At 44.0% G+C, this 14,916-nt stretch overlaps 1 protein-coding gene across 4 annotated transcripts in view; it reads left to right on the forward strand.

The window, feature by feature from the left end:
* The window catches only part of BMX (BMX non-receptor tyrosine kinase), a 51,933-nt gene that overhangs the window by 23,972 nt on the left and 13,045 nt on the right, over positions 1 to 14,916 (forward strand). For 3 of the 4 annotated variants that reach the window (XM_021080136.1, XM_005673449.3, XM_021080134.1), the window contains 7 exons: positions 1,590 to 1,661; positions 2,572 to 2,640; positions 5,621 to 5,675; positions 6,982 to 7,061; positions 9,763 to 9,890; positions 13,862 to 13,936; positions 14,653 to 14,824. In XM_021080136.1, coding sequence (XP_020935795.1) covers positions 1,590 to 1,661; positions 2,572 to 2,640; positions 5,621 to 5,675; positions 6,982 to 7,061; positions 9,763 to 9,890; positions 13,862 to 13,936; positions 14,653 to 14,824 — 651 coding nt within the window. The remainder of the gene's footprint in view (positions 1 to 1,589; positions 1,662 to 2,571; positions 2,641 to 5,620; positions 5,676 to 6,981; positions 7,062 to 9,762; positions 9,891 to 13,861; positions 13,937 to 14,652; positions 14,825 to 14,916) is intronic. The other variant, XM_021080135.1, reaches the window with a different exon arrangement.

Consider the following 14,916-nt stretch of genomic DNA (forward strand, 5'->3'; position numbering starts at 1 on the left):
CCCGCTTTGGTAAAACGCCCCGGCATCACCAGCCAGGCGACAGGTATTTCAAGCGAGGCCGTGGCCTGCCTTCGCGGGATGTACACCCTCGCCTACTGTCCCCTTCGCCACTTGCTCTTTTCACTTAAGGGGTGGGGCGTTTCCCCCACTTTAATACATGAGGATATACAAAATGTAAAAATGTGTTTGTCTTTTTAGGGCCACACCTGCAGCAGCATATGGAGGTTCCCAGGCTAGGGGTCGAATCGGAGCTGTAGCCGCCGGCCAACGCCACAACCACTGCAACGCGGGATCCAAGCCACATCTGCGACCTACACCACAGCTCACGGCAACGCCAGATCCTTAACCCACAGAGCAAGGCCAGGGATCAAATCCAAGTAATCATGGATACGATTCGAGTTCATTAACCGCTGAGCCACTACGGAAACTCCAGAAATTTTTAATTTTTTAAAGTTTTAGTTGTGGTTAAAACATAACATAAATGTTACCACCTGAGCCATTCTGAAGTGTCGAGTTCGATAGTGTGAGGACCGTTCAGGTCATTGTGCAAGCTACCCGACTCTTTGGAAGGTCTACACCATACCCCACTATGTGGATAAACCTAAGAGAGGCACGGTGGACGCACACGCTCCACGTGTTCTGCAAAACCACACACACAAAAACGCCCACTAAATTGCTTAGCCTGTTTAAGAAAGAGGTTTCTGATGGAGAGCTGAAGGAAAACGGCTGCCAGCGAGCGCGGCTCTTGGGCAGGGTTGGGAAGGCCTTCGCAGGCGGTCCCTGAGACGGAGCCAGAACAGCGCTTCCCCGATAAGGAAGCTTCTCGCTGTGAAATGTGGTTTTGATAACGGGCCTGGGCTCTGAAGGCAAACAGGAAATCGGTCCGACATTCCAAAGCGAACAGCCTCTGGACTCGGCCAAGTAGGCACTTCCTCATGCTCTACTTACCACCCAAAGCAAAAGAGAGAACATGACGGCTGGCAGAGGATGAAGAAACTCCTGCAGGTCTGTCTGCGCCCACGTGGCGTGACAAGTTCAGTAGTTTCAAGGCTTATTCTTCGCCAGCGCAACAACGAAGGAGAAAATGACTCCTCTTAAAATATACAGGAGCTCCCTGGTGGCCCAGTAGTTAAAGATCCAGCACTGTCATTGCTGTGGCGCGGGTCACTGAAGTGGCACAGGTTTGAGGCCTGGCCTGGGGAACTTCTGCAGCCCATCAGTGCAGCCGCCCGCCCGCCCACGTATGTATATGTATATACATAAGCGACAACGCTCGAATACGGAACATGAAAATCAGGGCAGACCCAGTCAAGCTGACTTACTAATCCAAGTTTTCTACAGTTTGGGGTTATCGTGAGCCTTTGTTAAAAGCTCTCTTGTGTTTAGGCAAACTGTCAAATGATTGCTTTTCATTGGGGTCCATGCAAGGATGAAAATGTGAAAATGGCTCATTAGCTTAAATTTCCAAGCCAAGTAAGATAAATGGGTCAAAACGCTAAATAAAGCTCAAACCTATCTAACATTACTTTTGTCATCTAACATTTATACACAAACATCAGTGTATCACCCGCATCTCTCTCCTCTTGTAGCAGTGAAGATCTTGCAGGCGGTAACCACAGAGAAAGAAATGTGGTAAATCACAGCACGTCAAAGATGTCATGGTAAATCAAATTCAGAGATTCTTTCCTTCCAGGATTTCTTCCATGTGCAAGAAAACCGATCACATTTACAATAATTTTGCAGCTAGATTTTATTCTTTAAGGTAAATAGAAAACAAACAAATCCATAGAGCTTGCTTCTCTGCACCTTGAAGGGGGTCTACAGTAATGGCTTCTAGGTCGCGCTGATTTTTTTGGGGGGGGGGGTCTTTTTGTCTTTTTAGGGCTGCACCTGCCGCATTCAGAGGTTCCCAGGCTAGGGGTCGAATAGGAACTGTGGCCGCCGGCCTACGCCGCAGCCACAGCAATGCAGGATCTGAGCCACGTCTGCAACTTACACCACAGCTCACAGCAACGCCAGATCCTTAACCCACTGAGCAAGGCCAGGGACCGAACCTGCAACCTCATGGATGCTAGTCGGGTTCACTAACCGCTGAGCCACAACAGTAACTCCAGGGTCACGCTGATTTTTGCTGCCCGTTATTCATGGTACACACTGGGGTGAGCGTGACCAACCACCGACATACCAGCTCAGGCCTCTGCCAGGAGAGCAAACTGCCTAGAGTTGAATAACTCTTCTCTGAGGACAGCTTTATTTTCTCTAACTTTGCACCACAGCTGTCTCATCGATTTCATGAGCCCGCTCTCCTGAGAGTCAGGAAATCTGCATTCCTGGGGGCCTCCTGTGTCAAGGAGCCAGTTTCTCATGAACTGGGCCTGAGCACACCTTCTCAGCCATTCTCTCTTCACGTGGCTGACACCCTACCCAGTGCAGAAAAGGGAAAATGAACAGTCCCGATTTTATTTATGTGGATGAAAACAGGGTGGGATTTGATAGGACACTGCTAGGCACCTGGATTGTTTCTGGATGGGTTTTTTTTTTTTTATTCATGTCATTTCCTTTCTTTTGAAGGGGTTCCCCTGAGTCAAGTTCATCTGAAGAAGAAGAAGAAGAAGAAGAAGAAAACCTTGAGGACTATGAGTGAGTTTTGAAAGTCCCCTGTGTTCCCCTGAAAGTAGACAGAGAGGTTTCTAGTCTCTTCTTCCCCGAGGCTCCATGCCGAGGACTCAGCCTTGCTCAGGAGGCTGTACTGACGTGAAACACTTGTGTGAGGTCCTGGGCCTTGTATCTGGAGGCTGGGTGACAATGAGCTGGGCTGTTGCTAACGAAAGTGTTTCCCCCAAATCTGGATTGTCTAAATTGGCCACAGCTACTCGTGGGGTTTTTCGCATCCCTGGCCTCCCTTTCATTTCCCTTTGTCTTTTTAATTCATTGTTTAAAGTGTTATTGAAGCGCAGCTGAGCTACAATGCTGTGATACTGTCTGCGTCAGTTATACGTGCACACACATCCGTTCTCACTTTGTCGTCCCAGACACAGCCTGTGACATTTCTGATGATTATTTCTTCCCTGGAGGCCCCTCGCCAGGATGAAGTTTGAAGGCTCTTACTATCATTGAGTCCCATTTTGAAGTTTGTCAGGATGCAGTAATTTTACAAGGGAGCATATTTGAGACGTGACTATCACAGCATCTATGTTGAGAGAGTCCTTTTCCTAGAGTGACCTTATCATGTAACAGCCAAATTAGGACACTTTAGAGAGAGAAAGAGTGCCCTGTTAAATGCTGCCTCTGGACATCAGGCAGAAACTCAGCTCCTCTGGGCAAATAAGAACATGTGATCACCCCAACTATACCGAGGTTGGTCTTAAGTGGCTGCTACGATCTTTTCCCAAAGCTAAGTTTCTATCATTCTACAACAAATAGGGATAAATATTCAACTCCTAGACTTCAAGTTTGGTATTAAGGGGTGGTGGGAGTAATAAGGCAGACGGCATCTCTCAGACACCTGTTACTCAACAGCAACCAATTCAGTTGGACACTCGAAGAAGGCATATTTCTCATGATTTTGTACGAGTGCTGTTACTGATCCCCTGGCTACAAGTACGGCGAGAGCCTTTACAAAGTGCCTGTCACTGTTCACCACCTTCTAGCTCCCCTTTAACCACAGCTTCTTCCCCAACGTCCCCCCCTCAGGAAAACACCTGCTGGAATCATTCACACGAAGATAGAAAAGACTGAGAAAGACCAGCACAAAGATAACTGTACTTTACCAGATGGCAAAGACTTAGGCCAATGGGAAGGACCTCGAGTCATGGATTTTAGTCTTTGGCATTTAGATGAATTGGAAGGCTTTTCTTGATTTGGAAAGCCCAGATCTGACCAGATAGAGTCTCTGTCTCCATCACTTCTAGAGTCCAATGGTGTGGGAGGGCATGCATTAGGGAAATGATCAGGAAAGACCTGCCCTCTTCAAAGTCAAAGAGATGCCAAGCAGTGATGAAAACTAGGCGGCTGTATGCCCCGGGGGCCCCCAGATACCTGCTCTACTGCAATTACAGAAGCAGCTGCTCTGTGGCCATAAGCTCATGAGCAACTCTCCTTCATGCCATCAAAGCATGAGGTGCTGAGGTTTAGATGGAAAATCAGGCCTTAGGACCAGGCCCAAGCCTCTGGTGTTGTGACACTGAGATGCTCCTTTTTTTTTAATTTTATTTTTGGCCATGGTGTGCAGTGGCTTAAAGTAGAATCTCAGTTCCCAGACCAGCGATTGAACCTGGGCTGCAACACTGAATGCACCAAATCCCAAGCACTGAACCACCAAGGAACTCCCAGAAATATTTTTAAAAACAAACAGCTAGGCCTTAGCAAAATTATGACACAGGCAAAATGTGTGCGTGCGTGTGTGCGTGTGTGTGCACGCGCGCACACGCGTGTGGAGGTTATGCACAATCTCACCTGGCCTCTCTAGGCCCTCTCTCTTTATTCCAGATCATTTCTTGCCTCTATCTCCCCAAGGCATATATCCTGGATCAAAGAAAGATGATCTTGAAGAATCTTTTCATTAGCTATAATTAGCTGAAAATGTTAAGTAGTAAAAATTAGTTAATACCTCAAATGTTAATTATACAATATCTCTAAGGGTAGACTTAGAAGAGCCTTTTAAGCTTATCAAGTTCAACTCTCATCCTAGTTTTATAAATGGGGAATTCTAAGGTCAAAAGAAGCCAAGTGGCTTGTCCAAAGCCACACGCCTACTTATTAGGAAGTTATGTCTAGAAAGCAAACCTCCAAGGTGGCTGGTCTAAGGTTCTTTCCACTTTACTGAACAGCCCATCCGCTGACACTCCTGCTGTCACCGAACACCTCTTCACCGCCTCATGGGCTCCTTGCCTCCTCAGGTGTTACCTTCTAGCCAGAGGGGTCTCCCAAGCCCCTAGATCCACACCCATCCCACTTCACAGCCTGTTCATTGCCCTGGTATGACATTTTAGCCAAAGCCAAAGACTACAGACATTGCTGATCTCACACAAGGAACAGATCTGTGGCCTGCGGAGCTCCACATCAGAAGGCGCGGTGTTTTGGGCTAACTTAGTACAAAGGGCAGGATATAAAGATTACCCCTGGCTGTCCCACCTCATCTTTTTCTCAGTTCAGTCCAAGCGCTCCTGCCTTAATATAACCTTAGATGCAATCAAGTTGCTATCCTGCAATTAAAAAATAATCTTAAGAGAGACATTTGCTTTAAGTTAGTTGGAAGATAGGAACTTTCATCCTTGGCAACCCTGACCTTCCCACTAGAATATTCCTCATTGCTCTAATCCCTGCCTCTCACTGAAAATGTAGGAGAATGCAGAAATCACCTAGAAGGAGCCCAAGGGTTCCTAAATACCAGCGCATTTAAAAACACAGATATGCAGGCCCCACCCGCAGAGTCATAACTGGGTAGTGGAGACTTCGGAGACTGGGTTTTTGAACAGCTTCTCAAGTGATTCTCTTGAGCAGCCAGGTATGGAAACCTCTGATCTTGGCCAGTATCTCATTTACCAGATGAGCACGGTGCATGACAAGTTATGCAATTAAAAACTATTAATTCTTAAAATGGAATTCTTTTCGATTGCAGCTGGTTTGCAGGTAACATCTCCAGGTCACAATCTGAGCAGTTACTGAGACAAAAGGTAAGCGGTCTAGTCTTTAAACCAGCCTCTAAGAATGAACTTCTAGTGTTGGGCCCAGAGGGTAACGGGAATCTCATAGAAACCTTGCTGCTAACTGTACAGTCAAGACATCAGAGTGTTAGTTGTCCAGCCTGTGGGCTACCAGGTCCTTCACATCTAGCCACTTCCTCTATTCCCATGATCGATTGCTCTATAATAAACCGCTCGAAAATCCAGAACACTTATGATTCTTCACCATTCTGTGAGTCAGCTGGGCCAGCAGTTCTTCTGCAGGGTTTGCTTAGGGTCACTCACGTGGCAGCATTTAGCTGGTGGATTGACTAGAGGTCGGGTTTAGCTGAGCTAGCCAACCAGGGTGCCATATTGCATGTCCATGTGGCTAACTTGGGCTTCCTCCCAGCACGGTGATTGATGTCAAGGCAGTGGTTGAAGAGGGCGAGCCCCACGATTTGGGGGCAGGCAGTTATGGAGTCTCTGTTTTTGTTGTGTTTGCTTATGTTCCATTGGCCAAAGCAAATCACATGGCCCAGCCCAAGAGTCACTGTGAGAAGGGACGACACAGGGCATGAATATCCAGAGAGATGATTTACTGGGGGCCATCTGTACCTCATACGTTGACTCTGTCACCAAAACCATTAGCACCTAAACCAAGAGTGCAGCAGATTAATGGGGACTAAATCTATCTGATTTTGTTACTAACTGGCATGGAATTACCAGCTGCAAACTCATGACCTACGCAAATGACATCTTGCTATAGTTCAACCTAATAAAACACGCCGGTTATTTCTTGCCGGGGTACTAGTGAGAATATAATGGCTACTCCCTCACTCGGTATTTTGTCGCCTTCCTGGTTTATGAACCACTCATGGTAAATCTAGATCTGCAGGCTATGAAAGACAAGCTGACCATAGAACTTTAACAAGTGATTTGTTCTGCATCTTTGGTTTTCTAAAATCTTCCGAGGGAATGATATGGAGATACGTGGTTTTAAATTTTCTCTCCGAAAGATTAAAACATTAGGCTTGCGCAAACACAAAGCAGAGAAAACTATCAGAGAAGGTTAAAAATTAACTGGAGAGGAAGAGTTGAAGCCCGCAGGGTAGATCTATAGAGACACTGAGAGAGGAGGAGGAGGACGAAAGCTAAAGCGTGGGGCCCTTCTGTGCCCAGTGGGGGATAAGCTGTGCCATCAGTGACAATTAAAGCGGATCTAAAAGACCTACTTTCCTGCCACCTACCACGAAAAACAGTTCTCAAGAATAATGAAAATGTTCTTCGTTCCCGCCACGCTTTTCTTCCTATTCAGGGAAAAGAAGGAGCATTTATGGTTAGAAATTCCAGCCAGGCGGGAATGTACACGGTGTCTCTCTTCAGTAAGGCTATGAAGTAAGTATGATGTGGGTTTCTTTCTTTTACCTTCTTAACGTATGTTCTTTGACCAGGCTGGTCATTCAGCTGCACGTTGGGTTAAGATGCCATTTGAAACTCTGGAATTTTGGATCAAAGTATTTCTGTAAAATGCTACCATTTGTAGCTGCCCCCTCCGGCTACTTTCAGGAGACTGTTCTCTGGGCCTTTCTCTCCTGGCCATCCCAGGCAGCAGCGGAGCGCCCCAGGCACAGCACGCCTCAGTAACTTAGCCAAATGAGTCCTGCATTATTATGCCTTGATTCATCCTAAGCCTAGAAGGAGAAAAAAAAAAATAGCGATGGACCCTCTACATAAGCCTTGGCCCTAGTCACCTGCTGAGCTAAGAAACCTACCCCAGAGTCTGGTTTTCAGTAGTCTTTCCAGTGAAGGTAGAAGCAGCGTGGCGGTGTTCCCCCAGTAGCTTCTTGCCACTGTGCTGCCCCAGGCGGGGGGTGGGTTAGGAGTTCTGGTTTGAAACTACACCTCTCAGTCCAAATCCTGACTCTGCCATTTCAAATCGTTATGCCCTTAAGCAAGTTTCTTAACGTCTGCGCCTCCGGCTCCTCATTTGAAAGGGGGACAGAGTAACAATTGTTAACATTCCCTGGTGAAGTGAGTTTAAGTCATCTATTGGATCAGAACAGTGCCTGGCACATAGTAAACACTTACTAAAGTAATAGTAATTACTTTTGTTGTTGGGGAAAAGGAACACAACCTGCCCCCCGACCCCCACGCTGACACTTGGGTATGGACGCAAGGCAGCCACAGTCATCTCGCACAAGTCACCATCACCACCTCGACAAGCCTCCTCCAGCGTTTTATAAGCCACTTTCCCATTCGTTGTTGGCCTTTTCGTCCCTTCTAATCACCCTGCGAAGCAAACAGGAAAGCTGTTTTTATGTGCACCATTTTACGTATGAGGGGCTTGAGGCTCAAAGAGAGCTTGCAAAGACCCAACCTCAAAACCACTAAGTGATGACTTGAAGCCAGGCCTTTTACACCTGAGTGCATGTTCCTTTAACCCTATGCCTGGATCTATGCTGAAAGCCCCAGTGTTTCAGAGTAAGGATCTGGTCAAATCTTGATTAGGCCCATCTGAAAAAAAAATGTCTATATGTGTAAGCCTTTTTTTTTTTTTCTTTTTTGACCACTCCGAGGTATATGGAGTTCCCAGGCCAGGGATCAGATCTGAGCCATTGCAACTGCGGCTATGCCAGATCCTTAACCCACTGTGCCAGGCGAGGGACCGAACCTGTGTCCCAGTGCTCCCAAGACACCGCCAATCCCGTTGCACCACAGCAGGAACTCCTATGTGTGACCCTTTTTTAATAGCTGGATTGAATGACCTTGAACGACTGAATGGCCTTGTTGTCTTTTCCATGTGTCCTGTCCTGTGGTCCTGTGTGTGTGTGTATGTGTGTGTATTTTAATAATTAAGTGATAAAAAAGTTATTTTATCAGGGAAATTTTTTTCAGGGTACCTACCTCCAATTTGAGATAACAGCAGGTACCAGAGGCATTCACATGGCATTTCCAGTGCCAAAAACCACACCCCATGTACTAGCCTGCATACTTGGATACTGACTGAAGCCAGCCCAGTACGAAGGGGAAGAGACTTGTTTCCCTGAGTGTCAAAAGCTCTGCACCCTCAGGCCCTTCAGTTTCAGCCAAACTTGATGTCAGAAGTCCTGTCAGTCAGGTTTCTTGATACCAGCTTCAGTTTGGAAGGTGGCCAGGTAGAGAAATGAGCAAAGAGATGAGGAATCAAAAGAAAAGAGTTACAGTCAGTGACTACGGAGGCCTTCTTTTGTGAAATACCATCAATGAGCTGGAGTGAATTTGATGCCGAGACCAAGAGCCAGTTAGCCATTTGCAGCAGGAAAGGACCCTTTCTCCTTTTTATAATTGCAATTCTAATGAGGTTGGCATTATAGCAACAATAATTTATTAATGGTTTCTTATGTGCCAAGCATCCTACAGACTGCTGTATACATAATCTCACCGGATCTTTGACACCCAAAGGAGGTAGCCAGCTAGCTAAGGAACTGTACTCCAGACTCACTTGTTGACCCCTCGGCCACACTCAGAAAGCTAAGACAGGCTATCATTCCTGATTAGCCTGAATCAATGGGCATCATTTCACCACTATTTCCTACCAGCAGAGCCAAAGCAAAAAAAATGTTTTCTGTGGAAAAGGTACCAGTTCACCTGAGGAAATAAAGGATATGCCCAGCCACGCCATCCTGTATACTCCCTCCCAAAAGGGCCTCCCACCCACCGCCTAATGACCTTTGCCCCCCCCATTTTAATCTCATTATCCAAAAAGAGAAGTGATGTTTAGGATGCTGATCCTGAAAACCGCAGGGCTCTCACTCACCAAAGGAAGATGCCAGGTTTAGGCTTACGAAGGGAAGAACGGTACAGAAAGGGGGGATTCTATTGTAGATGAAGAGTCTGTATGAGCACAAAGGATCCACTGAGTTCGGACGGGAGCCTCTCCCATAACGACAACTGTCATAGACGCCTCCAGAAAAAACATCAGATGTCAAGACTGAGAAACCTCTCTGCCTTCCCTCTCCAAAATTTGCAAATGCACCTAAAATGACGATTTAACCATTGTTTAATCAAACTTCAATTGTTTATTAAAAGCATTCTAACATTCTTTCTTCCTTACTAGTGATAAAAAAGGAACGGTCAAGCATTACCATGTGCATACCAATGCTGAGAACAAATTGTACCTGGCAGAAAACTACTGTTTTGATTCCATTCCCAAGCTTATTCATTATCATCAACACAATTCAGCAGGTAACTTGGTTCGGTTTTGCTTTTATGGGGCCTTGTTGATCCGTACCAATTTTCTTGGCTATTACTGATCCTCCTAATACTCTTTTAAAATTGAAGTTTAATTGATTTACAGTGTGGGAGATGTGCAGCAAAGTGATTCAGAGATAGATAGATGGATACACACACACACACATATATCTATATTACACACACACATATCTCTTTTTCTGATTCTTTTCCATTATAGGTTATTACAAGATACTGAATGTAATTCCTTGTGCTATAGAGTAGGTCCTTGTTGTTTATTTTATCTACAGTAGAGTGTATCTGTTAATCCCAAACTCCTAACGTACCCCCCCCCAGTACTCTTAATTATATAGGGGACGGTGAAAGTAGGGGGAAAAAACGCTCGCAAGCCCTGTGCCTGCTGTGATTTTCAACCTACATTTCCTGGAATATAAAATTATACACTTTATAATGCCAGAAAAAAAATGAAGCTGAGTTCAGTGACTGAGAAGCAGAGATTCTTTGTATAAAAACATTTGCAGGGTTGTTTTTGTTTATAGAAGTAACACAATTGCAATTGTCAAATGACATAGAAATGTGTATCCCCGGAGACATAACCTCCATGGACAAGTTGGTGTCTGTTCTGACAGAATTCTTTTCTATGCTGATACTAACACTTATACTCATTATATGTGTATTTATACAGACCATGTACGTATATATGCGTGTAACACATTATATGTTTACAGGGATGAGAACATGACTTTTCAGCTTGCTTTCTCTACTCAGCATGTGTTAGAGGTCTTTCCATTCAAATACATAGAGCTCACGCTGGTCTGTGTAACAAAACTCTATTGCAGAATTACTCCATAATTTATCCACCTAAACCTACACTGATTGGCAGGTGGAGCATATACAATATTTTCACCTAACAATGGCTGCTTCAGTGCACGGTCAGGCACACATAGCTTGATGCACCTGTATGAGTGTTTCTGTAGCCAACTTCCCTAAGAGCGGCATTTGGGACGATGGTTCAGCGCATTGAAAATTTAACTACATTTAAATAAATGCTTTTCAGGAATGTACACTCCCACCGACAGCAACACTTCATCCTCCCTGACCCTGGGTACTATCCATCATTCTTTTTAAAATGTGCCTCCTCAAATGCTGAAAAATATATCTAGAAATCCCTTGTAACGAAGGTGTTAACTAACCGCACTGTGGCAGTCACTTCACAGTATATACGGGTATCAAATCATCGCGGTTTTGTTCACCTAGTTACCCATATTACATGTCAGGAACACCTCAACAAACTTAAAAAAATGAAATCGAAAGAAAACAAATCTCCTCTAAGTGTCTTATCTAGACTAGCTCCACTTTCAGGAAGCGACCAGATGAATTTCCACCAGTGAGGGCAAACGAGCTGTGGGATTAGCATCAAACTTGTCACCTCTACCTGACCTGAATCCAGGCAGACAGGTGACTTGGCCTTACCCCTGGTATTCATTTTCGTTCTGATTTGTATTTTTCCATGCTCCCAATTTCTTAATTGTTTAACATGTAGCACCTCAAAAATACCCTTTGGAAAAGGTATTGTGGAAACAGGTATCTCCAAGTGAAATGATTCCACTCCAGCCAATGCACTAGAAACTCCACAGAGGATTGGAAGAAAATATTACAATGTTTATTTACCTTTGTTGTAAAAATCTTATCCTCTTAAGTTTTCTATTTGGGAGTATATTGTATGCGTCACATATCATATCAACACAGCAGCAACCGTATATATACATATTTTGGAGGCGTGTGCTCATTTGGGGGGCTGATTATAGGTGCAGGATTTAAAAGACACCATTCATATAAAAACTAAATAAATATGCAGAAAAAGGAAGGAGAGAAAACAAAACATGTATGATAGTTACCAGGACTTGGAAAACATCATACATTTAAAGCAAGAAACATTTTAGGAATTCCCCGTCGTGGCGTGGCGGAAACGAATACAACTAGGAACCATGAGGTTGCGGGTTCGATCCCTGGCCTCGCTCAGTGGGTTAAGGATCTGGTGTTGCCGTGAGCTGTGGTGTAGGTTGCAGACGCGGCTCGGATCAGGCGTTGCTATGGCTGTGGTGAATGCCGCGAACCTCCATATGCTGTGGGTGCGGCCCTAAAAAGACAAAAAAAAAAAAAAGAAACATTTTAGAATGAATTCTTTTGAGCCACTATAAATACTTTACTTTGATCCAGCTTTACCATAACCACATGTATATGATTAAAATGACTTGACCATTATGTACAATTTAGGAATAAGTTCATTTAAAAAAAAAATAGTTCAAGTGGTTTACCTCTTATATTGTACCCTTGTGTACGGTCCAGATTTTTTTAAAATAACTTTTATTTTTTTATAATTTTTATCAGATTTTTTTAACCAAATGTATGTGATGCATATGTACATACTTAAATACAGGAATATACAAAGATAGCAAAATTCTTGAATAGGCATTTTGTCCAAAGAAGACATACAGATGGCCAAAAGACACGTGAAAAGATGCTCAAGAGCACTACTCATCAGAGAAATGCAAATCAAAATCACAGTGGGCTGTCACCTCACACCTTTCAGAATGGCCGCCATCAAAAAAAGTCTACAAACTCTACATGCTGGAGAGGGTGTGGATAAAAGGGAACCCTTGTGCCCTATTGGTAGGAATGTAACTTGGTGCAGCCACTGTGGGAAAGAGTATGGCGGTTCCTCATAAAACTAAATATAGACATGCCATAGGATCCAACAATTCCATTCCTGGGCATATACCCAGAGAAAATGAAAACACTATATTTGAGAAGGTACATGCACCCCAACGTTGATAGCTACATTATTTACAATAGTCAGGATACGGAAGCAACCTAAGTTTCTGTCAACAGATGAATGCATAGAGAGATATGGTACATATATACAATGAAATATTACTCAGCCATATAAAAGAATGAAATTTTGCCATCTGCAGCAATGTGGATGGACCTAGAGAATATTACACTTAGTGAAATAAGTCAGACAGAGAAAGAAATACTCTATGTTATCATTCATAAGTGAAATCTAAAAAGTAAAACAAACAAATGAATGTAACTAAACAAACATATTCATGGATACAGAGAACAAATTAGTGGTTTCCAGAAAGGAAAGGGGAGGGCCAGATTGGGGTAAGGGATTAAAAGGTACAAACTATTATATATAAAAGAAATAAGCAATAAGGATACCTTGTACAGCACGGGGAAATATAGCCATTATTTTGTAGTAACTCTAAGTGGGGCATAATCTATAAATATATTGAATAACTATGTTGCACACCTGAAACTAACATAATATTGTAAATCAACTATACTTCAATTTTTTAATAGTTGATAGCTAGTTACAAATACAATAAAATAATTACAAAGAGAAAAAGTTGGCAAAATAAAAACGGGAAATTTTTTTAAATAAAAGATTCCATCAGGCAACTAATTTTGATGAGTTGTTTTTTTGTCTTTGTCTTTTTAGCGCCACGCTAGTGGCATATGGAGGTTCCCAGGCTAGGGGTCAAATCGGAGCTGTAGCTGCCGGCCTTCACCACAGCCACAGCAACGCCAGATCCGAGCCTCATCTGCGACCTACACCACAGCTCACGGCAACACCGGATCCTTAACCCACTGAGCGAGGCCAGGGGTCAAACCCACCACCTCATGGTTCCTAGTTGGATTCATTACCCACTGCGCCACAACGGGAACTCACATAAAGTAGTTATCCTCTTCATTTTTGCTTTACATAGAACTAATTCGTCCACGTCAAGCAAATTAATGTAACTCCAGGATGACTATGGTCAGAATGGATTCTCTCTCCGCATGACAACATCCTGAACTCTGTGCTTTTTCAGCTACTCTAGAGAGAGCATAAGCGACGTGATGTAATGTGATGTGATGTAATGTGATCATGTAATGACACGATGCTGATTCCATTACAGGCATGATCACACGACTCCGCCACCCTGTGTCGACCAAGGCCAACAAGGTTCCCATCTCCGTGTCCTTGGGAAGTGGTATGGACATACCCTTGGGCTCTTAAACCTAATTTCCCACCATTTTGGTATATATATATATATATATATATATATATATATTTGATTTACTGAAAAAAGAGGGAAGACAGGAAGGAGACTGCTATTCGGATTGTACCAGTGAGGCTTCAACTCGAATATATTTACTCATTTTCTTCAACCATCAAACAGCTGTCCTCCCAACCTAACTCTGTTCTCTCCCCAGCAATAGCAAAAAATAATGACCCAATCATCAGCCTCTAGGATCTTATTGCCTGTCCTTTCTCCTTTTGATTCTGTGCCTGCTCACAGTTTGTGACCTTGTGTGTTTCAGATAATGACATCCACCCGGATCACAGTCTCATTTGTTTCATAAGAAAACGTAAAGATATTTTGCCAAGCTAAGGGTACTGAGCACACTTTGACACTAAGTCTTTCCCAGACGCCTCTGGTTGGCAAAGGGTTTTTACTCTAAGCTTTCTTGTCAAGTACTGTAGCTGCTCCAGGAACAATATTGTTCTGGGGGCATCATTATGTGGTCTAATAGGTCATAAGACCACATCACTAAGGGTTTTCTTTTCCAGTGATGAACGTAAAAAGTCTTGCTGTTCTTTATATTGTCAATGTTAAACTCTCACTGGAGAGGAAATCACTTAGGAAGCTGTTAGGCCCCAAGCCTTCTATTCTCACTCTAAGGCCTGTCTGTCTTGCCTTACTAGGAATCTGGGAACTGAAAAGAGAAGAGATTACCCTGCTGAAGGAGCTGGGAAGTGGCCAGTTTGGAGTGGTCCATCTGGGCAAGTGGCAGGGCCAGTATGACGTTGCTGTTAAGATGATCAAGGAAGGCTCCATGTCGGAAGATGAGTTCTTCCAGGAGGCCCAGACCATGATGTAAGTTTCTTCTGAGGAGCAGCAATTTAGCCCTCTCCACGGGAGGACATTCATGCCAACAGGTCTGTCCCTCACATTTGCAAGGCCTGGAT

Source organism: Sus scrofa, chromosome X, assembly GCF_000003025.6.
Source record: "Sus scrofa isolate TJ Tabasco breed Duroc chromosome X, Sscrofa11.1, whole genome shotgun sequence".
In the NCBI taxonomy this organism is placed as follows: Eukaryota; Metazoa; Chordata; class Mammalia; order Artiodactyla; family Suidae; genus Sus; species Sus scrofa.